Source organism: Nomascus leucogenys, chromosome 12, assembly GCF_006542625.1.
Source record: "Nomascus leucogenys isolate Asia chromosome 12, Asia_NLE_v1, whole genome shotgun sequence".
Taxonomy (NCBI): Eukaryota; Metazoa; Chordata; class Mammalia; order Primates; family Hylobatidae; genus Nomascus; species Nomascus leucogenys.
This window is the reverse complement of record NC_044392.1, coordinates 33,531,666-33,555,140: the sequence shown is the minus strand read 5'-3', so window position 1 is coordinate 33,555,140 and position 23,475 is coordinate 33,531,666. Positions and strand designations below refer to the sequence as shown.

Here is a 23,475-nt window from a genome sequence, read left to right as displayed (position 1 = left end):
AGTGTACTGATTTCAATTCTTTCTAATATATACCCGGAAGTGGGGTTACTGGATCATATGGTATTCTAATTTTAGTTTTTTGAGGAACCTCTGTACTGTTTTCCATAATGGCTGTACTAATTTACATTACAACAGTATACAAGTGGTCCTTTTTCTCCATATTCTTGCCAACACTTGTTATCTTTTGTCTTTTTGATGGCAGTCATTTTAACATGTGTAAGATAATCTCTCATTGTGATTTTAATATGCATTTCCTTGATTATTAGTGATGTTGAGCATTTTTAAATTAATCTGTTGGCTATTTGTATGTCTTCTTTTAAAAAATATCTATTCAAGTCCTTTGTCCATTTAAAAATCAGGTTATTTGTTTTCTTGCTATTGAGTTTCTTATATATTTGGGATATTAACCCCTTATCAGATGTGTGGTATACAGATATTTTCTCCTACTCTGTGAGTTCTCTTCACTCTGTAAATGGTTTTCTTTGCTATGCAGAAGCTTGAGCTCTCCACATTTGTTTCTTTCCCACATTTGTTCCTTCTCATCATTATTAGAGACTACATTGGGGATTTAGAGTGACATCTCATATACACCTAGAAAATCAGTGCAGAATCATTTTAGGGTGTTGTTTCTGGTTAAAAATCAGATATTTGGGGGTCTGAAAAATAGTAGGCTTGCAAAAACCTAACCTTTCAGTCATGGAAAGGGATGAACTGTTGGCATGGAAGGGTGTCTTAAACGGGTCTTATGACAGTGTATTGGAACTGACCCTGGAAACTAATGAAAGAGTAATCCTCCCTAAATCAACCCAAAGCTGGTAATCCCCAAGGCTGCATGTTGGTGATTAAAAAAGAAAGGTAGGAGCAGCTGTCTTTTTGTTCAGTTTAATTATGACCCAGTACCTGGGTGAGTGCTAATTTCCTGGTGGCACTGGAAGTGGGTAGGAAAAGGTGTTAGGTTTCTACAGGCTGCGGGGACTAAATGTGCAGACGTGGATTCTGCCTGGTGTATGTCTAGGGATCCGGCCACAGTTCAGGGGAGCTCAAGCTTGTGAGGTCAGGTTGCATGGCTTTTAATTTCTGCCCTTTAAATTGGAGACATGGGCTGCTGTGTGCCAGAGGACACAGCAGTACTATCAGGTGTCAGCTAGACTGCACGCCTTAATTAATAGCTCTTTTGCCCCCCTCAACAACTAGCTACAGGACAGCTGCTGAGCCTGTGAGATAGAACCTACGTTATTAAGCAGAAGAGAAACATTTAGCCTTCCTAATCATTTCAGCAGGGTTCCAGCCCAGAGGTCACAGCACTGGGCATCTCCTTTCCCTGGGTCCCCGTTCCCAATATTCAAGTTGGTGTCCACGGGTGTGTTTATAGCCAGCCTGTGAACTACAGAATGTTCATCGAAATTAATGCCCCTGCTCATGGTGAACATGCAACATCATTCCTCCTGATTCTTCTTGTGTTCTCTGTCCTGGAGAATGGTCCTGCCGTTTGCCCCCTTGTCCAACTGGATAGCTGAACAGTCATCCTGGATACCTTCTCCCTTAATAGCCATATCCAGTGATGGCCAATTTCTATGGATTCTACCTTCTAAATAGCTCTCACACCTGCTATGCCCTTTCCTGCATTGCACCTGCCTGTTCCTTGCATGGTGCTGAGGTTTGAGGTATGATTGATCCGTCACCCAGGTAGTGAGCTTAGTAATTGATAGTTTTTCAACCTCTGCCCCGCCTTCCTTTCCTCCCTTCCCCTTTCATCTTCCATCTTTTGTGGTTTTCAAGTTTTACCACCACTATTACTTTACAGGCATTTCACACTACTCTCTGTTTAGTTTTACTCTTGTCCTAAGCAACATTCTCCTTAAAGGCATAGGTTTCAAATTCTAGTTGCATTTTTCTGCTGTAACTATTATAGTAACAAATGTTAGTTCATATGCCAACTAAAATTATTTCTTTGTGGGAAATATGGAACATTCCAAGCCCTTAATCATTTCCTCTCTAGTCTGATATTCCACTGGCTGAACTTGCTGCTATTTGAATACTCAATGAGTTAATGCCTCCTGAGCTTTTCCTGGAATAGTCTCCTTTTCCTGGAATGTAGTTCCTCCCTGGCCCAAGGCAGACATCTACTTCAAAACTGAGCTTGTATGTTCCCTCCTCTGTGAAGGTGTCCCTGGTTCCTGCAGAGAATGGCAAGCTTTCTCTGTTCTATGCTTCCTTCCAAACTTCCATTGCAGGAAACTTGTTGGTCTCCTCACTGTAAGCTCCCTGAGGTCCAATACGCCTGGCACAAAGTGAACACTCAGTGGGTGAATGAATGGGTGAAATGATGCCAGGAAAGTCACTCCTATCCTTGTTACCATGAGCCCCATCTCTAAAATCAGAGGATGTTTGGGAGAACTCAAAGATTTCTTTTCAGCTCTTTCTAGTATGTGGAGAAAAAGGTACAGCAAAATTAATTGTCTGCGGACACAGGATTATTTGTGGCAGAATCCAGAACCTGCATTCTTTTACTGTTTCCTGTGGACTTCAACATTTCAGATTCCTTCCGATAAGGTGGCCCACATGGGGAAGGTGGGTACCTGCAGGCCCCAAGCTGAGGAGAAAGTCTCAAGTGAGTGGGGTTCCTGCCTGGGTTCCCGCATGACTCTTCCACTTGCAAGCTGGAGCTCTCTGCATAAGCAACTGAAAATGCATCTCAGATATTTTCATAAATAGCTAGACTTCTATAGGAATAAAACTCAGTTGTCTAACGTGAGACTCAGACATGCTTGTGCTGGGAGAAAAGCAGTTCTAGACCTCATTGTGCCTGGCTATTTGATTCACTCATGTAGATCATTCTTGGGGCCTTCCCAAGTGAAGACTTTACTTCTCCTTCTTGTCCTGCAATGTTTCATTCAAGCCACAATTTTAAGGTGCTCAGAGTTTTGCATGACATCTCAGGTCTTCCATCTCCAACCTAATAGTAAATCACCAGGGCATAGCTTCTTCATAGTCTAAATAGACTGGGAATTGTCAGTATTTTTTTTTTTTTTTGAGATGGAGTATTGTTCTGTCGCCCAGGCTGGAGTGCACTGGCGCAATCTCGGCTCACTGCAAGCTCCGCCTCCCGGGTTCACGCCATTCTCCTGCCTCAGCCTCTCCGAGTAGCTGGGACTACAGGCACCCGCCACCACGCCCGGCTAATTTTTTGTATTTTTAGTAGAGACGGGGTTTCACCGTGGTCTCGATCTCCTGACCTTGTGATCCGCCCGCCTCGGCCTCCCAAAGTGCTGGGATTACAAGCGTGAGCCACCGCGCCCGGCCAGTATTTTTTTTTTTTTTAATTGCATTGATTTTTTGGGGGGGGGATGTCTGTGTGTCTTGTTTTTATTTGATTGGACACTTTGTTGAAAGTGGAACATTCCCAGAGTCTGAGAAGAAGCATGTAACATTTGACTTAAAACATAATAGTTTTATTATTCATTACTGAAAATGTTTTCTGATTTCTGAATGGGAAGTTATCTTTTAATGTTTTCACATTTGGGCTATCTCAAATACAGCAAAGGTGTATAATTTTTTTTTTCAGAGATAGAATCTTGCTTTGTTGCTCAGGCTAGAGTATAGTGGTACAATCATGCCTCACTCTAACCTCTAACTACTGAGCTCAAGGGATCCGTTCCACGCAGCCTCTCAAGTAGCCGGGACTATAGGTATGCACCACTATAAACAGCTAATTTTTCTTTAATTTTTTATAGAGAAAAGGTCTCACTATGTTGCCCATGCTGGTCTTGAATTCCTCAAGTGATCCTCCCGCCTTGGCCTTCCAAAGTGTTTAGATTACAAGGGTGAGCCACCGTGCCTAGTCCCAAAATATTTAAAAATAAAAATGTTCTTGAAGAAATCTTTATAAAATATCAATTTTCTCTTAAAAATGCCTCAATAAATATTATGATGCCTCTAAATGTTAATTTTTTTCTTAACATCAGTTTTTGCCTCATTACACCTTGATAGATTAAGCAATAACAATAAAGGACCTACTATGTGCCAGCTACTGATCTTTTTTTTTTTTTAAAATATGAAAAACTTCATGAATTTGCATGTCATCCTTGTACAGGGGCCATGCTAATCTTCTCTGTATCATTGCAGTTTTAGTAGATTTGCTGCCAAAGCAAGCACAGCTGTTGGGTCTTACAGTTAAAAGTAATATGGGCTTATTATATTGTAGGCAAAACAATTTAGTGATTTAATCCTAAGATGCAGGTATGAGTCTCTATTTTCAAATATTGAAGATATATTGTATAGCACATTGTCTAAGATTTAACTTTGTGTTCCATGGAAGTACTGTGCTGCGAAGACACCTGAAGAGAGAAAAAAATGAGTGACTTGTTCCCTAAGATGCTCAGCCAGGACCTACTTACAAAATATGCCAGGAACACAAATGTGAAGCTCTTAGAAAATAATTCAGAAAGCCAGTAACCCACTATAATAGAAAGCCAGAACATCATATCTGAGGAAGATGAAGCTTCCATGAAATGTTATAAGCTTTTGTTTGTTGAGACTTTGAGACAGGGTCTTGCTCTTTTGCCCAGGCTAGAGTGCAGTAGCGTGATCATAGTTCACTATAGCCTCAAACTTCTGGGCTCAAGTGGTCCTCCTGCCTCAAGCTCCCAAGAAGCTAGGACTACAGGCAGATACCACCATGCCCAGCTAATTTTTAATTTTTCTGTAGTGATGGGATCTTGCTATGTTGCCCAGGCTAATCTTGAACTCCAGGGCTCAAGCGATCTTCCCTCACAGCCTCCCAAAGTGATGAGATTATAGGTGTGACCTACCATGCCTTGCCCACTTAAAAAAATATATATATACAATAATTCGCCCCTCACTAATAAGTGAAGTGGCAACAGTCGTGTAGTACCATCTGTCAGGTTCCAACCTGAGCTGGGGTGTGAAGGGAGTTTGTGGACGGGTGGCAGGTAGTGGAAAGAACAGTCAAGGAACCGTAGGCAGTTGGGACATGGCTTTATTCTCTCCCCTCCTATAGAGTCAGCAGTGCAGTTATATTACAGACGATAATGGCTCAAAGCCTCATATGAGCTCACACAGGCAGGTTACATCAAATGGCTACATAAATGTGATTACGTAATGCACGGGGCTGTGTGCCTGTGCTCCAAACCTGCTGTGTCAGGCTGTACCAGATGTCTACCTCAGCCTACTCCTGATTGCCGCACAGCCATTTACCTTACACTCCACCCTCTAGGCCGAGGGAGTCCTTGTAGTGGGGATACGTGCCCACAGGGTGGAACTTTGGACTCATAGGCCGCAGCAGCAATATAGGGAGCAACAACTCACTACTAATATTCCTGCTATGCTGCCCATAATTATTAGGGTCCAGCATAGGCCAGAGCCTAAAGATGCTCACCATGTCTGTAGGGGGTCATCAGTAAGGCTGTCAACTGCCTTGATTTCCTGAGAAACTCTTGTAAAACTGCTGTTATGTTTTGTTCATTGTCAGGGATGAAGGCACAACATTGTGTTCCCAAAAGAGCACAGGTGCCACCTTGGGCAGCAGTTAATATGTTGAGGGCCACCCAGTTCTGCAGTACCACCTTCCTGGTTTGATCAACCTCATCTGTCAACAGAAGGAGGGCAACTCAGGTGTAATTCAAAGCTCAAGCAGTGTGCTCTGCAAGGGCCATAACTTACATTTCTACAGATGACACCTGCTCCAGGGATGGTTAATGCTAAGGGGTAGAGCCACCAGGGGGTTCGTCGCACTCAAAAAACTGGGAATGTAGTGCTTCCCAGTTAGGTGGGCATCTAGGTAATGTGGGAATAATAGTGGCAGGCACATAAGGGCCCCCCTAGGTACAGCAGCCAGTCCAATTCACTGGCAAAGATGACCATCCCGTGTCTTCATAGGTCTATAAATTTCCAGGGGGCACTAAGTCCACTGGGGCCCAGCATTGATGAGGCCGCCTATTCCACTGCACCTTTGGTGTGGTGACATATGTTATATTTGTGCAGGCTATGGCAGATAACCAACCCATGACGACATTGCCCCAATGCTGCTCTATACATCATGGTACCTGTGGTGGGGGCACCACATGTTCTCCCACTAACCAGCCCCATCCATCATAGTCACTACGGGTCAGCCAGCGGGTGGACATGCTATGGGTTTTGTGGCATCCCCTATCCAAAGCTTGTCATGTTGCATTCCAAACGTTGGCCATGGGACCCCAAATGTCTAACCATGTCCAGTTTTCCATAGAAGCTAGATGTATGTGCCAGGGCACATGGTAGGGGTCCCTGGGCCTGCCATTTGTGGGGCTCCAACAGCTGTTCATGCTCTATTTTCTGGCAGACAACTGGGCGAGCCTGCAACAGGGGTTCTTCCTCCTAGGTATCAGAACAAGCCAGGGTCTCTGGCTGGGATGGTGGGCCCAGGCCCACACTAATGGCAGCTCCTAATTCTCATTCCAAGCTGTGTATCCGGGCCTCCTGGCACTCTGCTTGTGCCTGGAGGTCCCTTTACCTGTGTGCATCCCGCAGGGACCGAGCGTGTGCTTCTCGTAGTACAGTCAAAAACACCCATCCAACTCTGCCGGCAGAGCAGCTCCTTCTCGGTGCTCTGTCCTTCCAGGTGCTTCCGCCCCTTCTCCATGCTCATGGGGGACCTGTCCACCACTGCCCATGTTTCCACTGGGGCCCATCCTAGCAGCACAGCTGCCACCAGGTACCATAACTCATGCTGGGGCCACATGGCCCACCCGGGATCATCGGGGCCAAGGACTCACTCATCTTGGGATCCTGCTGATTAGGCCAATTGTCAGGTTCCAGCCCTAGCTGAGGTCCAAGCGGAGTTGGTGGATTGGTGGTGGGTAGCTGAAAGAACACTCAAGGGACCATAGGCAGTTGGGACATGGCTTTATTCTCTCCCCTCCTACAGAGTCAGCAGTGTAGTTATATTACTCACAACAATAATGGCTCAAAGCCAGGTACGATCTCACACAAACTGGTTACATCAAATGGCTATATACATGTGATTATATAATGCACAGGATTGTGTGCCTGCACTCCAAACCCACCGTACCATGCTGTACTGGATGTCTACCTCGGCCTCGTCCTAACTGAAGCACAGCCATTTTCCTCACACCATCAATACGTATCAGAGGAAATGCTAGATTGTTAGAGTTGGGAAATACCTTAGACATTATTTAGTCCAGAGATTTGGAAACATTTTTAAAAACTTGTATATCTAATTTAAAAAATATGAAAACACTTTCCCACGTATTTTTTCTTCATAACAAAACCTTCCATGGCAGCCCAATATACAACAGGTAGAAAAGAATGTTTACGGTTAAGGGAAATACAGTGGGATGGAGGAGCTCCACCTGCTAGTTTTCTGTTAACCCAGCCTGACAAGGGAATTGAGACCACTAGTGAGAAAGTCTTTCTTGCTGGTTCCCTAAAAGTGACATGATTTGTACACCTTGGTACTCTGTGCTCAGATGGAGATTAATTGGCGGGGGGAGTCATTCTTTTTTTTTTTTTTGAGATGGAGTCTCGCTCTGCCACCCAGAATGGAGTGCAGTACCATGATCTCGGCTCACTGCAAGCCTCCTGGGTTCAAGCTATTCTCCTCCCTCAACCTCCTGAGTAGCTGGGATTACAGGTGCCTGCCATGACGCCAGGCTAATTTTTTTTTGTATTTTTAGTAGAGATGGGGTTTTACCATGTTGGCCAGGCTGGTTTTGAACTCTTGACCTCAAGTGATCCACCTGCCTTGGCCTCCCAAAGTGTTAGGATTACAGGCGTGAGCCACCGCACGTGGCTGAGTCATTCCTTTTCTAACTCTTCTCCTGGTTCATTGAATATTGGACAAGTCCTTTTTTCCTTTCTTACCAGTTTTTTTCATCTATATTATGGAGATAATTAGAATCTCCTGATTTTCTCGTTGTGTCTCTGAATGAATGAATTCCTGGAAATCGAAGGGTTAAAATCAGGTCTATCTGTTTGGACTCCCTGGGCTTAAATGCTTGCCTTAGTAGTCATTGTCTAGATACTTGTGGTCAAGTTACTTAACCACTGTGACCTTCAAGTTTCTCACCTATAAAATGGGTATAATTATACCACTTACCTTATAAGATTGTTATAAATGAGATGTAAATATGGTCAGCATGTTTTATTATTGTCAACACTACTTCGAAAAATATTTATTATCTGGAATTTTAATTGTTTAAACTTATAAAAAAATAAATACATAAGAATATTAGATTGGTTAAAAAATGGCTCATTTATAAGATGGGATAATTTGCAAGTGTCAAAATAATGTAGAAAATTATTTGGTGACATGGGAAAAATATTCTTTATATGTCGTTAAATTTAAAAAATTAGATTATAAAATCTTGTTTTATTTACTCATAGGGCTAAAAGGCAGTCATTTTCTTCGCTTTAAAAAATTGTTTAAAAATATTTTATTTTTAGGCTGGGTGCAGTGGCTCACACCTGTAATCCCAGCACTTTGGGAGGCTGAGGCGGATGGATCACTTGAGGAGAGGAGTTGGAAACCAGCCTGGCCAACATGGTGAAACCCTATTTCCACTAAAAATACAAAAATTAGCCAGGCATGGTGGTGAGCACCTGTAATCCCAGCTACTCGAGAGGCTGAGGCAGGAGAATTGCTTGAACCTGGGAGGTGGAGGTTGCGGTGAGCCAAGATCATGCCACTGCACTCCAGCCTGGGTGACAGAGTAAGACACTGTCTCAAAAAAAAAAAAAAATTAATGTTATGGGTACCTAGTAAGTATATATATTTATGGGGCACATGAGATTTTGATATAGGCGTATAACACCTAAAAATCAAAACAGGGTAAATGGGATATCCATCACCTCAATCAAGCATTTGTCATTTCTTTGTGGTTATAAACATTTCAATTATACTCTTTTAGTTATTTAAAAATATACAATAAATTATTATTGGCTATAGTCAACAATACAACTAGATTTTATTCATTCTATCTAATTATATTTTTGTACCCATTAACCATCTCTACTTCCTACTACTCTCCCACTACACTTCCCAGCCTTTGGTAACCAGCATTCTACTCTCTGAGTTCAATTGTTTTAATTTTTAGCTCTCATACATTAGCGAGAACATGCAAAATTTCTCTTTCTGTGCCTGGCTTAGTTCACTTAACATAATGACCTCCAGTTCCATTTATGTTGTTGCAAATGACAGGCTTTCTTTTTTTTATGGCTGAATAGTACTCCCTTGTGTATATGTACCAGATTTTCTTTATCCATTTGTCTGTTAATGGACACTCAGGTTGCTTCCAAATCTTGGCGATTGTGAAGAGTGCTGCAATAAACATGGGAGTGCAGGTATGTCTTAACAAAACTGATTTCTTTTCTTTGGGGGTATATACCTAGAAGTGGGATTGCTGGATCCTATGTTAATTCTACTTTTAGTTTTTTGAGGAACCTCCGTACTGTTCTCCATAGTGGTTGCACTGATTTATATTCACACCAACAGTGTGTACGGGTTCCCTTTTTTCCACATCCTCGCCAGCATTTGCTATTGCCTGTATTTTGGATAAAAGCCATTTAACTGGGATGAAATGATATCTCATTGCAGTTTTCATTTTCATTTCTCTGATCATCAGTGGTGTCGAGCACTTTTCATCTGCCATTTGTATGTCTTCTTTTGAGAAATGTCTATTCAGATCTTTCACCTATTTTAAAATCAGATTATTAGATTTTTTTTTTCCAATTGAGTTTTTTGAGCTCCTGATATATTCTGGCTATTAATCCCTTAATAATTCTGGTTTGCAAATATTTTCTCCTATTCTGTGGGTTGTCATTTCACTTGGTGGATTATTTCCTTTGCTGTGCAGAGGTTTTTATTAATAACTCAATGTGATCTCATTTATCTATTTTTGCTTTGGTTGTCTGTGGTTTTGTGGTATTACCCAAGAAATCTTTGCTCAGACCAATGTCCTGGAGAGTTTCCCCCATGTTTTCTGTTAGTATTAATAGTTTCATAGTTTGAGGTCTTAGATTTAAGTCTTTAATCCCTTTTGATTTGATTTTTGTATATGGGGAGAGATAGGGGTTTAGTTTCATTCTTCTGCATATGGATATTCAGTTTTCTCAGCATTATGTATTTATTTATCATAACATTCTTTTCTGTTGACCCCACATTTTTATTTTATTTTTTAATTTTTTTCTTTCCAACTTTTAGGCTCAAGGGGTACATGTGCAGGTTTGTTACATGGGTAAATTGCATGTTTCAGGGTTTGGTGTACAGCTAATTTTGTGACCTAGGTAATTAGCATAATGCCTGATAGTAGTTTGTCAATCTGCACCCTCTTCCCACCCTGCAGCCTCAAGTAGGCCCCAGTGTCTATTGTTCCCTTCTTTGTATCTGTGTGTACTCAGTGTTTAGCTCCCTCTTATAAGTGAGAACATGCAGAATCTGATTTTCTGTTCTGTGTTAATTCACTTAGGATAATGACTATCTATGTTGCTGCAAAAGACATGATCTCATTCTTACGGCTGTATAGTATTCCAAGGTGTGTATGTACCACATTTTCTTTATCCAGTCCACGACTAGTGGGAATCCAGGTTGATTCCATGTCTTTGCTATTGTGAATAGTGCTGTGATGAACATTCGTGTGCATGTGTCTTTATGGAGAATGGTTTATATTTCTTTTGGTATACACACAGTAATGAAATTGCTGGGTCTAATGGTAGTTCTATTTTAAGTTCTTTGAGAAATCTCTAGACTGCTTTCCACAGTGACTACACTAATTTACAAAATTCCCACCAGCAGTGTATAAGCATTCTCTTTTCTCCACAATCTCGCTAGCATCTGTTACTTTTTGACTTTTTAGTAACAGCCATTCAGAGTGGTGTGAGATTGTATCTAATTGTGGTTTTGATTTGCATTTCTCTAATGATTAGTGATATTGAGCATTTTTTCATATGCTTGTTGGCTGCTTATATGTCTTCTTTTGAGAAGTGTCTGTTCATGTCCTTTGCGCATTTTTTAATAAAGTTTTTTTTTTTGCTTGTTGATTTATTTAAGTTCTTTATAGATGCTGGATATTAGACCTTTGTCACAAGCATAGTTTGCAAATTATTTTCTCCCATTCTGTAGGTTGCCTGTGTACTCTATTGATAGTTTCTTTTGCTGTGCAGAAGCTCTTAAGTTTAATTAGGTCCTGCTTTTAATCTTTTTTTTTCTTTTTTTGAGACAGGGTCATGCTGTGTCACCCAAGCTGGAGTGCAGTGGCATGACCTTGACTCACTGCAACTTCCACCTCCCAGGCTCAAGCAGTCCTCCCACCTCAGCCTCCTGAGGAGCTGCAAATACAGACATGTACCACCATGCCCAGCTGATTTTTGTATTTTTTGTAGAGATAGGGTTTTACCATGTTGGCCAGGCTAGTCCCGCATTCCTGGGCTCAAATGATCCACCTGCCTTGGCCTCTTAAAGTTGTGGGATTACAAGTGTGAGCCACTGCAGCTGGCCAATTTTTGTTTTTGTTGCAATTGCTTTTGAAATCTTCATCATGAAGTCTTTGACAGCACCAATGTCCAGAATGATATTTCCTAGGTTTTCTTCTAGGGTTTTCATAGTTTTAGGTTTTACCTTTAAGTCTTTAATCCAACGTGAGTTGAATTTTATATTTGGTGATAAATAGTGGTCCAGTTTCAATCTTCTGCATATTGAGAAAATTGAGGTAACTAGCCAGTTATCTCAGTACCATTTATTGAAGAGGGAGTCCTTTCTTCATTGCTTGCTATTGTCAGCTTTGTTGAAGGTCAGATGGTTGTAGGCGTATGGTTTCTGTTTCTGGGTTCTCTAACCTGTACCAGTGATCTCTGTGTCGACTTTTGTACCAGTAACATGCTGTTGTAGTTACTGTTGTAGCCTTGTAGTACAGTTTGAAGTTGTGTGGTGTGATGCCTCAAGCTTAGTTCTTTTTGCTTAGAATTGCTTTGGCTATTTGGGCTCCTTTTTGGTCCCAAATGAATTTTAAAATGATATTTTCAAAATCTGTGAAAAATGTTGGTAGTTTTACAGGAACAGCATTGAATCTGTAAATTGCTTTGGACAGTATGGCCATTTTAACAATATTGATTCTTCTTATTCGTGAGTCTAGACTGTTTTTCCATTTGTTTGGGTCATCTTTGATTTTTTTTTTTTAAGCAGTGTTTTGTAATTCTTGTTGTGATCGTTCACATCCCTGGTTAGCCATATTCCTAGGTGTTTTAGTTTTTTTTTGTGGCTATTGTGAATGGTATTGCATTCATTATTTGGCTCTCAACTTGGACATTGTTGGTGTATAGAAATGCTAGTGACTTTTGTACACTGATTTTGTGTCCTGAAACTTTGCTGAATTTGTTTATCATATCTAGGAGCCTTTGGGCAGAGACTGTAGGGTTTTCTAGGTATAGAATAATATCGTCTGCAAAGAAGGATACTTTGACTTCCTGTCTTCCTATTTGAATACCTTTTATTTTTCTTTTGCCTGATTACCCCAGCTAGAACTTCCAGTACTGTGTTGAATAGGAGTGGTGAGAGTGGGCATCCTTGTCTTGTTCTGGTTCTCAAGGGAAATGCTTTCAGCTTTTGCCTCTTCAGTATGATGTTGGCTGTGGGTTTGCCATAGATGGCTATTATTTTGAGGTATGTTCCTTTTTGATGCCTAGTTTGTTGAGGATTTTTAACATGAAGGGAGGTCGAATTTAATCAAGAGCCTTTTCTGCATCTATTGAGATGATCATGCGGTTTTTGTTTTTAGTTCTATTTATTTGATGAATCACGTGTATTGATTTATGTATGTTGAACCAACCTTGCATCCCAGGAATAAAGGTTTCTTGATTGTGGTGAATTGGATTTGGTTTGCTAGTATTTTGTTAAGGATTTTTGCATGTATGTTCTTCAGGGATATTGGCCTGAAGATTTTTTTTCTGCCAAGTTTTGGTATCAGAATGATGCTGGCCTCGCAGAATGAGTTAGGGAGGAGTTCGTCCTCCTCTATTTTTTGAAATAGTTTCAGTAGGATTGGTACCAGCTCTTTATATGTCTGGTAGAAATCAACTGTAAATCCATCTGGCCCAGGGCTTTTTCTGGTTGGTAATTTTTTTTTATTACTAATTCAATTTCGAAACTTGTTGTTGATCTGTTCAGGCTTTCAATTTCTTCCTGGTTCAATATTGGGAGGTTGTATGTTTTCAGGAATTCAGTCATTTCTTTTAGGTTTTCCAGTTTGTGTCAGCACCATCTATTGAAGAGACTGTCCTTTCTCCAATGTATGTTCTTGGCACCTCTGTCGAAAATGAATTCACTGTAGGATTTATTTCTGTGTTCTCTATTCTGTTCCATTGGTCTATTTGTCTGTTTTTATGCCAGTACCATGCTGTTTTGGTTACTATATCTCTTTAATATAATTTGAAGTCAGGTAATATGATTCCTTCAGTTTTTTTCTTTTTGCTCAGGATGGCTTTGGCTATTCTGCATCTTTTGTGGTTCCATATAAATTTTTAGGATTTTTTTTCTATTTCTGTGAAGAATGTCATTGATATTTTGATTGGGCTTGCATTGAATCTGTAGATTGCTTTGTGTAGTATGGACATTTTAACAATATTGATTCTTCTAGTCCATGAACATGGATTATCTCCCCACTTTTTAATGTACTTTTCTATTTCTTACATCAATGTTTTATAGTTTTCACTGTAGAGATCTTTCACTTCTTTGGTTAAGTTTATTCCTAGATATTTTATTTTATTTGTAGCTGTTGTAAATGGGATTACTTTTTTGATATCTTTTTCAGATTCTTCACTGTTGGCCTATAGAAGTGCTATATTGATTTTCATATGTTGATTTTGTATCCTGCAACTTTATTGAATTTGTTTATAAATTCTAATAGTTTTTTGGCAGAGTCTTCAGTTTTTTCCAAATATAAGATCATATCATCTGCAAACAAGGATAATTTGACCTCCTGCTTTCCAGTTTGGATGTCTTTTACTTCTTTCTCTTGTCTGATTGCTGTAGCTAGAACTTCTAGTATTATGTTGAATAACAGTAGTGTAAGTGGTCATCCTTGTCATATTCCAGTCTTAGTTCTGTTTTTTCTTCATTTCTCCCTTACTGGTGCTTCAGAACACTTCACATTTCTGTATTGGAATTCCTCAAGCATGTCTTTCTGTCCCTTCTAGATTGTAAAACTATTTGAAGGAAGGATTTTTATTTTACTGGTAGACTGTTTGGGGAGACATTGTTCACTGTATCTCACAGTGTTTTCCTCATAAAGATTTATGGGGGAAATTTCTCACAGGTCAAGGCTTGCTTTTATTTTAGGGACACAGTTTAATGTATGCCAGATTATATTCCCCCACTTTGCATTGGCTGCTTGGAAGCTCAGAGCCACAATTGTGTCACAGTTCTAAGCAGTGCCCTCTCAAAATCTCCACTTATATACCTAATAGTCTTTGCATTAGTTTCCTATTGCTGTACCACAAACTTAGTGGCTTAAAACAATGTAAACCTATTATCTTACAGTTTGGGGAATCAGAAGCCCAAAATTAGTTTCACTGGACGACAACCAAGGTGTCGGCAGGACTATGTTCCTTCTGGAGGCTCTAGAGGATAATCTATTTCCTTATCTTTTCCAGCTTCTAGAGACTTCTTACATTCCATGTCTTCTGGCCCCTTTTTCCATCTTCAAAGCCAGGAGTGTAGCATCTTCTCTCCCCTCTGACTTCTACATCTGTCCTTACATCTTCTTCCTCTGACTTTGATCCTCCTGTCTCCCTCTTATTTTTGTGATTGCACTGGGCTCACCAGATAACCCAGGATAATCTCCCCATCTCAAGACCCTTAACTGAATCACATCTGAAAAGTCCCTTTTTCCCATGTGAGGTAATACACTCACAGGTTCTGGGGATTCGGAAATTTTTGCAGAGGGTCCTTATTCAGCCTACCACATTCTTTTCAATGTTAGCTGTATGAAATTGAAATTTTTGAATCTCCTAACCAAATTGTACCTCTGCCTACCCTTCCACCTCCCTCACCTTCCGTATCTCAGTAAATGGCCCTGCCATCTAATAATTGTTCCCATCAGGCACATGGTTCTGTGCTCTCTCTCACCCCCACATCCAATCCCTCATGTTGTTCTGTCATACTGACTTCTAAGGTATATCTAGAACCTATACACTTCATTTTTTGGCCACCGCTACTTCCCTAGGCTAAGCCATCACCAGCTCTTGCCTGAATTGCTATCATAGCCTCTAATTTGTCCTTTACTTCAGCTCTTGCCCTTTCCTAGTCTATTCTTCACAAATCAATTAGATTTTCTGCAAACATAAAGCCAATCATGCTGTTTTCCTACTTAATACTCTCCAATTCTTTCCTATCTCATGCTGAAGAAAATCCAAATTCTTCATCATGACTTCTAAGGCCTCATGGTCTGACCTGGCCCTCTCTCAAAGAACATCTCATTCTGCTCTCTTTACCACCACATTCTGGTCACACTGGCCTCCCTGGAGATTTCTACCTGGCTCAAGCCATGCTTCTCACATGTAATTCTTCTGCTTGGCACTCTGCCAACTCTCCCCCAACTACATCCTTGCTGAGCTTTTGGTCTCATCTGAAATGTCTCCTCAAAGAAGCTGTTGTACACAACTCCATCTAACTGGAGTTCCCTACCCTGCTGTGCACAAATTTTTCTTGACCACTTCACCCTTTTATGTAGTCTTCATAGACTTATCACTATTGATAATTACTTAGTTGTTACTTACTTTATATCATTATTTTCTCCATCAGATTGTTAATTCTGTAAAGGCACAGGCCGTTTCTGTTTGTTCCTTGCTGTATGTGATGCTTCATAGGTATGTAGCATAGGAGGCCCTGAATACATTTTCTGTCATCCTTACCCTGACATTATCTTGCCTTTTTGGGTTTGTTTTCCTTTTTTCTTGTTTTCTTACTTTGTATTGAAATGAGAGAAAAACTCACAACTCCCAGGCTCTCCTCAAGGTTGGGGGCTAGAGAAGTTAGAGCTTCCTCTGCTCCTGTCCCTTCCACCCGCCATCCACTCACTCGCCATTAGTACTGTGTGTTGTGGGCAAAAGAAAAGCTTTCTACTAGTGTTTCTTGCCAGGGAATGTGAGATTCATCCTGGAATGCCAAAATAAGGATGAATTGTCTAAAGAGAAAACCAGAATGCCTTTCTGGACCAAAGATTGAAATTGCTCTACATAATAATGTAAACAGTTTATTTTCACTGACTGGGGGCAGAGTGTTCCTTGGAGAGATTAATATGATACTACCTGCTTTTCTTTCTCCCTCTGGCAAAGGCTAGAGATAAGAAAAATTGGGGTTCTAGACTCTAGGGAGGAAGGACAACATTTGGAGCTCCATTTGTAGGAGGTGAGGAGGGCGCTTGAGATAAGTGGGGTGTGAGCAAGTATGGGACACTCAGGAGAGAGATGATCAGTAGGGGACACCCTGGGCGAAAGAGGTCCTGAGCTCTTTTCTTTTCTCCCAAGCCCTGATCCTTGAGCAGTGGCACACAGAGTGTCTTCCTTTATTCTCTGGTACAGTAGTCATGTTTCTTGGCACAGTGCCTTGGACCTTCCATATATGCTTTCTTCCCTCCAGAGCCTTTGTCTAAGATGCTGGAGAGTAGCTTATAGCCTGGGCATCAAGTTTGTTGATTCTCCCCAGGACCCTTTTCTTTATAGGTGCCACACGTCATGATTTATGCACAAACATGATTTGCCTGACAGTGCAGTCTGGGCCTGGAATAATTTTAATTAATGGGAAAATGGTCCTCAATACACCGATTAGACCTCTTCAGGTACAACAAGATAAAAGCCTGATAATTTGGATGGAGTACTCTTCTTAAATATCTACTCTGTGCACAGCAGCCAATGGGAAAGCCAGGCTCTCTCCCACCTGATCCAATGAGTAATTAAGAGAAGGCTTTTTTTCCCTACCTCTCCCCTGCCTCCATCCCGCTCTCCAACTAAAGCTTAACAGGTTGGTGGTATAATGTGGAGACTTTTAAGGGGTGTCATCCTAGGAGCTTAGGCAAGAGCCAGGGTATCTTCTCTCCGCTCCCCAAGCACTGTTCAAGTGGGTTTGAAAAGCAGGCAAGTGAGGGAAGGAAGAAGCTAGAAGCAGGCAAGGTAGGTAACGGCTCTCGGCAAAGTTCAAGAAGTGCCTATGGCCATGAGTGAGCTGGGCACTCGGAAGCCCAGCGATGGCACTGTTTCTCATCTGCTCAATGTGGTGGAGAGCGAGCTTCAGGCAGGGAGGGAAAAAGGCGACCCTACGGAGAAGCAACTTCAGATCATCCTGGAGGATGCACCTCTCTGGCAGAGATTCAAGGAAGTCACTAATGAGATGATTGTGACCAAGAATGGCAGGTGAGTTTATCTGCTGCCCCGCGTGGGCTGGCAGGGCTTGGCAGGAGAGATGAGACCCCTTGAATATTGAAGAGGCTGCCGCTCTTCACTCAGAGGCGGCGGGATCTGATTAAACATGCTTACAGGAACGACTGTCTTCAATGGCTTTCCTCCAGCCAACTTAATTAATTTCTCTGAAATCATCAGAGGATGAAGCCACCTGTCTTATGTGCATTTTAAATGGAGAAATTCTGGGAAATTACCATAAAGTGGGGGGCATGCCCCATTAGGATGGGAAAATGGACTCAAATGTCAGAAAATAATATTAATTTGTGACTAGCTGCATACCCTATTGCAGACCTGAGCCTGAACTCCGTCCAGATAAGGTGAAAGGCAACTTTATTTGGAAGCTGGATGATCTCCTCCTAAGTATAGCAAACTTGCCAGAAATGTTTGACTAGTTGAAGATTGGAAGCAAAAGGGCAAATGTAAACTCATTGCCTATCACTTCACCTGCTTCCCCGTGTGTGTTTGTGGTGAGTGTTCATTTGAGATTGTGTGTGTTTGTGATGATGTGAAAGCTGTTGCAGTAATAGTGAATGAAAACATATTATACTGCTTTAGAGAAGGGAAGATGCCTTCTTTCTTCTCAGTGCAACAAATTTAGGGATTAACTGAAACTGATCTCTGCTGGCATTTCTCAGATTCTATTAAACCTAGTCTGCTAAGGGGCTGTCAAGGTAATATTAGAAGATTTCACTTCTTAGAGGAGACACAAATATTTTGAAACAAAATCTCACCGCTTGCAGCTTGGCCAAACTAGCTCCAACATTCAGCTGATGTTCACATATCTTTTCATACACATGGTCACAAAAGTACAAAATGCTGAAAGGCATTTTCAGTAGGCTTAGTTTTGGCTGAACTCTAATTATGACACCCTCGAGAGAATTCTGATAATAGAGAAGAGCCAAGGCCATCTGAACTTCTTTCTGTCAGGCTTTTGTCCTTGTGCAAAATGCTTCCATTCCTGATGTCTCGGTTTTCTATATTTTAATAAAGCACAGTATAGAAAATGAACTATTTCTTGTCAATCTTGGAGAGTTATCAACTCAAGAGCTGTCACATGGCATTAAAGTGCTTTCTAAAATGAAAGCCATACCTGAATTAGGGCATTTCAAGAAATTGCGATTATACCAGTAGCAGGAATATCAACCTTGCTTGATTTTTATATTTTCTTTCTCAAAATGGGTTCCATACTTATTTCATATAGATTTATTGCTTTTAATATTTGTTACCGTAATTATAATTCCTTCTCTTGACCTGTATTTACACATTATTTTTAGCTTCTTTCATAGAAGAAAACATAAAACATATTTTTAATTTCACAGAATTACCCCAAATTCTTAATTGGATTTAGTCTTTTACCCTTTAAAAATGGGCAAAGATGCAACTGTAAAAATTTTATTATATCTGATTATAGGTAGAACATTCTGCTTATTGTTCTTTGTATTATTGGATACGAATTACACTAATACCTAGTCTTATGCTATTGATTTGGCTGTCAAATTGGCCATATATTAAAGTAAAAATAAGTACAATCACCAAGTAAATATATGGTTCATCTATTTCAATAAGGAATAAATAATAAAAGTTTCTGAAACCATTATAAATTCCAATTTAATAATGTGTTACATTGGAATGTACTTTTACCATTTAAGAAAAGTTTTATCTTGCCTTTTATTGCCTATATAATTTTCCCCTATATTTAAAATGTAATATTCTTCACATCAACTCAGCATGGTGGTGTGCTCCTGTTGTCCCAGCTATGCAGGAGGCTGAGGCAAGGGATCCTTGAGCCCAGGAGCAGTCTGGGCAACGTGGTGAGACCCTGTCTTTAAAAAGCAAAACAAAATCCTTCATCTTTAAAGTCATTTAATATTAGCTACATGAACAGTATTCTTGTAGAAAAAGTCTAATTGCAGTGAACTTGGTGGTTCTTAACTACTGATGTCCTGCTGTGTTCCTCCTCTTCCTATAAATGAAATCTTTTTCTTAAATTCTCCTAAGATCTCTGAGCCCTTTAGGGTCAAGATTTTGCCAGAAGATAGAAAGTTCCCTTTATACTTTGATTAAAGAAGGGAAGACAAGTCCATAAGAAATTGATGTACTTAATAATGAATGAACTTGTTCTGAAATTACTCCCAGCCTCTTAGTTTCTCAGATTAAACCATTAGTCACACTTTACCTTTGTTAATATAGACATCTTTCTTGCTTCATCTTCTTTACTCCCTTCTTCCTTCTCTCTTTTCTCCCTATTTATTCCTCTATGCCTCCTTTCTACCCATTCTCTTATGTCTATAGACTCTCTGTGTCTCCTTCAAATCCTTGCCCTCCACACCAACTCCCGCACCTGGGGCACGAAGAATTGTGGCCCTTCCCTGTGGAGAAGAATGTTCCTGGTATGATTACCTAGTCCTAGCCTTTTTCATTCATAATGTCACCTGGGCCCTTTTTCATTGACATTGTCACCTTGACTTTTTAAAAAAGCATCATTTGGGGTGATAACTCCTGTACAATTGAGGTCTCATTGTTCTGCATTAAAATAGCAAATCTTGAAATAGCATAAGATGGGCTGATGAAAGAGTGAAAAGACTCATTGTCAAGTGGAGATCTACTTTCACATATATAAATAGGAAGCTTGCCTCTGACATTGATCAGAAGCTGTAAAGAGAAAGGCTTTTCCCTGAAAAACATGGAATTATCTCCAGAAACTGGGATCCTGATATTGGCTTCCCTTCTTTTGTTCCTTCCTTTCTCTCTCTCCCTTCCTCCTTTTCTTTCTCTCTCTCCCCTCCCCCATTCTACTACTTCTTTTCTCTTTCCTCCTATTCTTCCTCTCTCTCTTTTTAAAATTGAAAACTTTTAGTTATTCATAGTTAATAGTCCTTTAGATATAACAGTAATAAGTATAATACCTCCTTAGAGCTCATTTGAGTCATCTCTAGTGTATCCAGCCAGTATTCCCTTTCACGTCCATCCTTTAAGCTGGAAACTTATGCTTTAGTTTGCAGAAAGAATTCATTTCAGACTTCAGAGGTAAATAAATTAAATTGCTTGCTAGCATGGCAGCTCATGTCTGTAATCCCAGCACTTTGGGAGGCTGAAGTGGGAGGATTGCTTGAGCCCAGGAGTTTGAGACCAGACTGGATGATATAGGGAGACCTCTTCTCTACAAAAAATTTAAACGATTAGCCAGGAGGCCCAGGTAGGTGGATCACTTGAGCTCAGAAGTTTAAGAACAGCCTGGGCAACATGGAGAAACCCTGTCTCTCCAAAAAATACAAAAAATTAGCTGGGCATGGTGACACCTACCTGTAGTCCCAGCTACTTGGGAGGCTGAGGTGGGAGATCGCCTGACCCTGGGGAGGTCAAGATTGCGGTGATCACACCACTGCACCCGAGCCTGGGCAACAGAGTGAGACCGTGTCTCAAAAAAAAAAAAAAAAAAAAATCAAATCCCTTGCTTTTGTTTTCTTTACTTGTAACATTTTCACCCAAGGGGAAAATGCTGTATTTCTTGTTATCATAGAATAAGAGGTGGGAATTACTAACTTTAAATTTGCTGATTAGTTTCGATGATTCACCAATGCTCGATGATTAAGGGGTATTGGTGCAGTGCCACTGAGTTGATGTTCACAGTCTCCAGTAAGGGCAGTAGTACAAGAGAGGAGAAAAGTAAGGTTGCACATCAGGCCAATACATTTCCATGTCCCTATAGCCCATGGGTATTTTTCTCTGAACTTTAAAATTACAACTCAAGAAGATCATATGCATTTATGTAATCTGCCTCTAACCAGGCCACCTTACTTCCCTAATGCTGTTCTTTTTTTCCCTTCATTTATTTATCTTTAATTGACACCTGTTGCCATTCTTATGCCTGCTCACCTTCACATAAATGTCAGCATCCATGCGCCATGTGTGTCTCACACACACACACACACACATACACACCCCTCTGAAAGTTCTTATGAGTATTTGATAAATAGTAGAGTTTTGTGGAGAGATGGAGGAAAGTGTTTACAAGTTTAACTTTTTGAATTTGCTTTTAATTCTCTGCTGTTCCCTCATCTCTGTAAATTCTGCCTCATCTCTGCCCCCCTTTCTTCCTGCAAACCTCACTTCTCATAGCCTCCTCCAGCAACACTGGCTTCTGGAGATTCCCTGTCAGTGAAATGAAACTGGAAAGCTGGTCTCATAATAAAAGCCAAACAGTTTACGGGCAAAGCCCATCCGCCTGTGGTTCTTCAGATGTAGTTTTCTTGAGGAGTGCTTATTTACCCTGCCACATTTTCCTCTCTTTCTCTCCAAGGAGGCTTTCTCTCCAGGGTGGATTAAGTGAAGTTATGCTGTTAGTTAGGGACTGATTTACATATTTCTTATCCCTCAGACTCTGGGTTTCTCTATATTAGCTACATCTAGGAAAAATGGGGAAAAAAATCACCTTGATTGGAAATGCAGTTCATTCCTGAAAATAAAGCCTGATCACGAGTGGTAATCACAGATCAATTAGTTACTGGATCCCTAGATAATGCATCCCTGTCATTGTGAGACAAAAGAGGGGAAAGTGGGGTGGGAGGAGGGGAACTTGGCTTGGAGGCAGGGTGAGTTCCAGTCCCAGTTATAAGACCTTAGCCAAGTTGACTGACTTTTATTTATTCCTCATTGCCATAATAGGGAATGTATTAAAAAATGTATTAAAATAGGGAATGGATTAAAAAATAGTCATTTCTCAGTTTATTTATGTAGTGATAAAAACAAAAAATAATTATAAAGTTCTTGGCAAATGCAATGCTAAAGAAAATAGAGCAATTAATCATTCTACCGTTTCCCAGATATGTCCTCCTTCTAAGAGACAAGACACTGTGACTTCTTTGTTTTTATTAACAGCTTTATGATGATATAATTCACATGCCATACAGCTCATCCATTTGAAGTGTATAGTTCAGTGGTTCTCAGTAATTCACAGAGTTGTGCATCCATCTCCACAATTAATTTTAGAACATTTTTATTTCTTCAAAAGGAAGCCCTGCACCCTTAGCCGTCACCTCCTCAGCCCCTGGCAACCACTAATCTACTTTCTGTTTCTATAGAGTTACCTATTTCATATCATGGACATTTGACATCCTGGGAATCATACAATATGTGGTCCTTTGTGAACAACTTCTTTTACTTAGTGTAATGTTGTCAAGGTTCATCAATGTTGTAGCATGTATCAGCACTTCATCTTTTTTATTGACAAATACTCCATTGCATGGATATAACACATTTTATTTATCCTTCATCAGTTCATGGACATTTGTGTTTTTCTACATCTTGGCTATTATGCATAATGCCGCTATGTACCTCTGTGTACAAATGTTTGCATGGAACTTTGTTTTCATTTTTATTGTGTACATACCTAGGAGTGGAATTTCTGGATTATTGAGAAACTGTATATTTAACCAGGTGAGGAACTGCCAGACTATTTTCCAAAGTGGCTGCATCATTTTACATTTCTGCCAGAAATGTATGAGGATTCCAATTTCTCTACATCTTCACCAATGCTTTTTATTGTCTGCTTTTCATATTGCAGCCATCCTAGTGGCCATGAAGTGGCATCTCACTGTAGTTTGGATTTTGCATTTCTCTGATGGCTAATGATGTTAAGCATCTTTTGATTGATCATGGCTTCTTTGAAACATCAGGTACAGCTCTGACCATAGCATGAAAGATGGAAAGCCATTACACGTTTTCTTATTCTGGAATGAAAAGTCATGCTACACTCTTTATGAGACCTCACATAATATAGTTGAGAGAGTTAAGAGGAGGGCACTCTAACCTATTAGCAGTGAGGATAATAATTGGAATTTTCCCTTCACTTTGCCTCAGCCACTTTGGTCTTCTCTTTTAGTTTCTGAATAGAGCGGGGCTATTTAAATCTAAGGGCCATTGTACTTGCTATTTCTTTTGCCTCTAAGTGCACCTCCTCTAACATTTTGCATGAGTCATTCCTTCTCATTATTTAGGTCTTAGCTCAAA

At 40.4% G+C, this 23,475-nt stretch overlaps 1 protein-coding gene and 1 non-coding gene across 2 annotated transcripts in view; one reads left to right on the top strand and one right to left on the bottom strand.

The window, feature by feature from the left end:
* Positions 1 to 4,048: 4,048 nt before the first annotated feature.
* Positions 4,049 to 4,151, bottom strand: LOC115837697. The gene has a single exon (XR_004032757.1). It is a non-coding gene; the product is annotated as a U6 spliceosomal RNA (small nuclear RNA).
* A 13,036-nt stretch (positions 4,152 to 17,187) lies between these two features.
* TBX19 (T-box transcription factor 19) overlaps positions 17,188 to 23,475 on the top strand; it is a 33,888-nt gene continuing 27,600 nt past the window's right edge. The window contains exon 1 of the mRNA XM_003258831.4: positions 17,188 to 17,418. Within this exon, the coding sequence (XP_003258879.1) occupies positions 17,216 to 17,418 (203 nt within the window). The 5' untranslated portion in view covers positions 17,188 to 17,215. The remainder of the gene's footprint in view (positions 17,419 to 23,475) is intronic.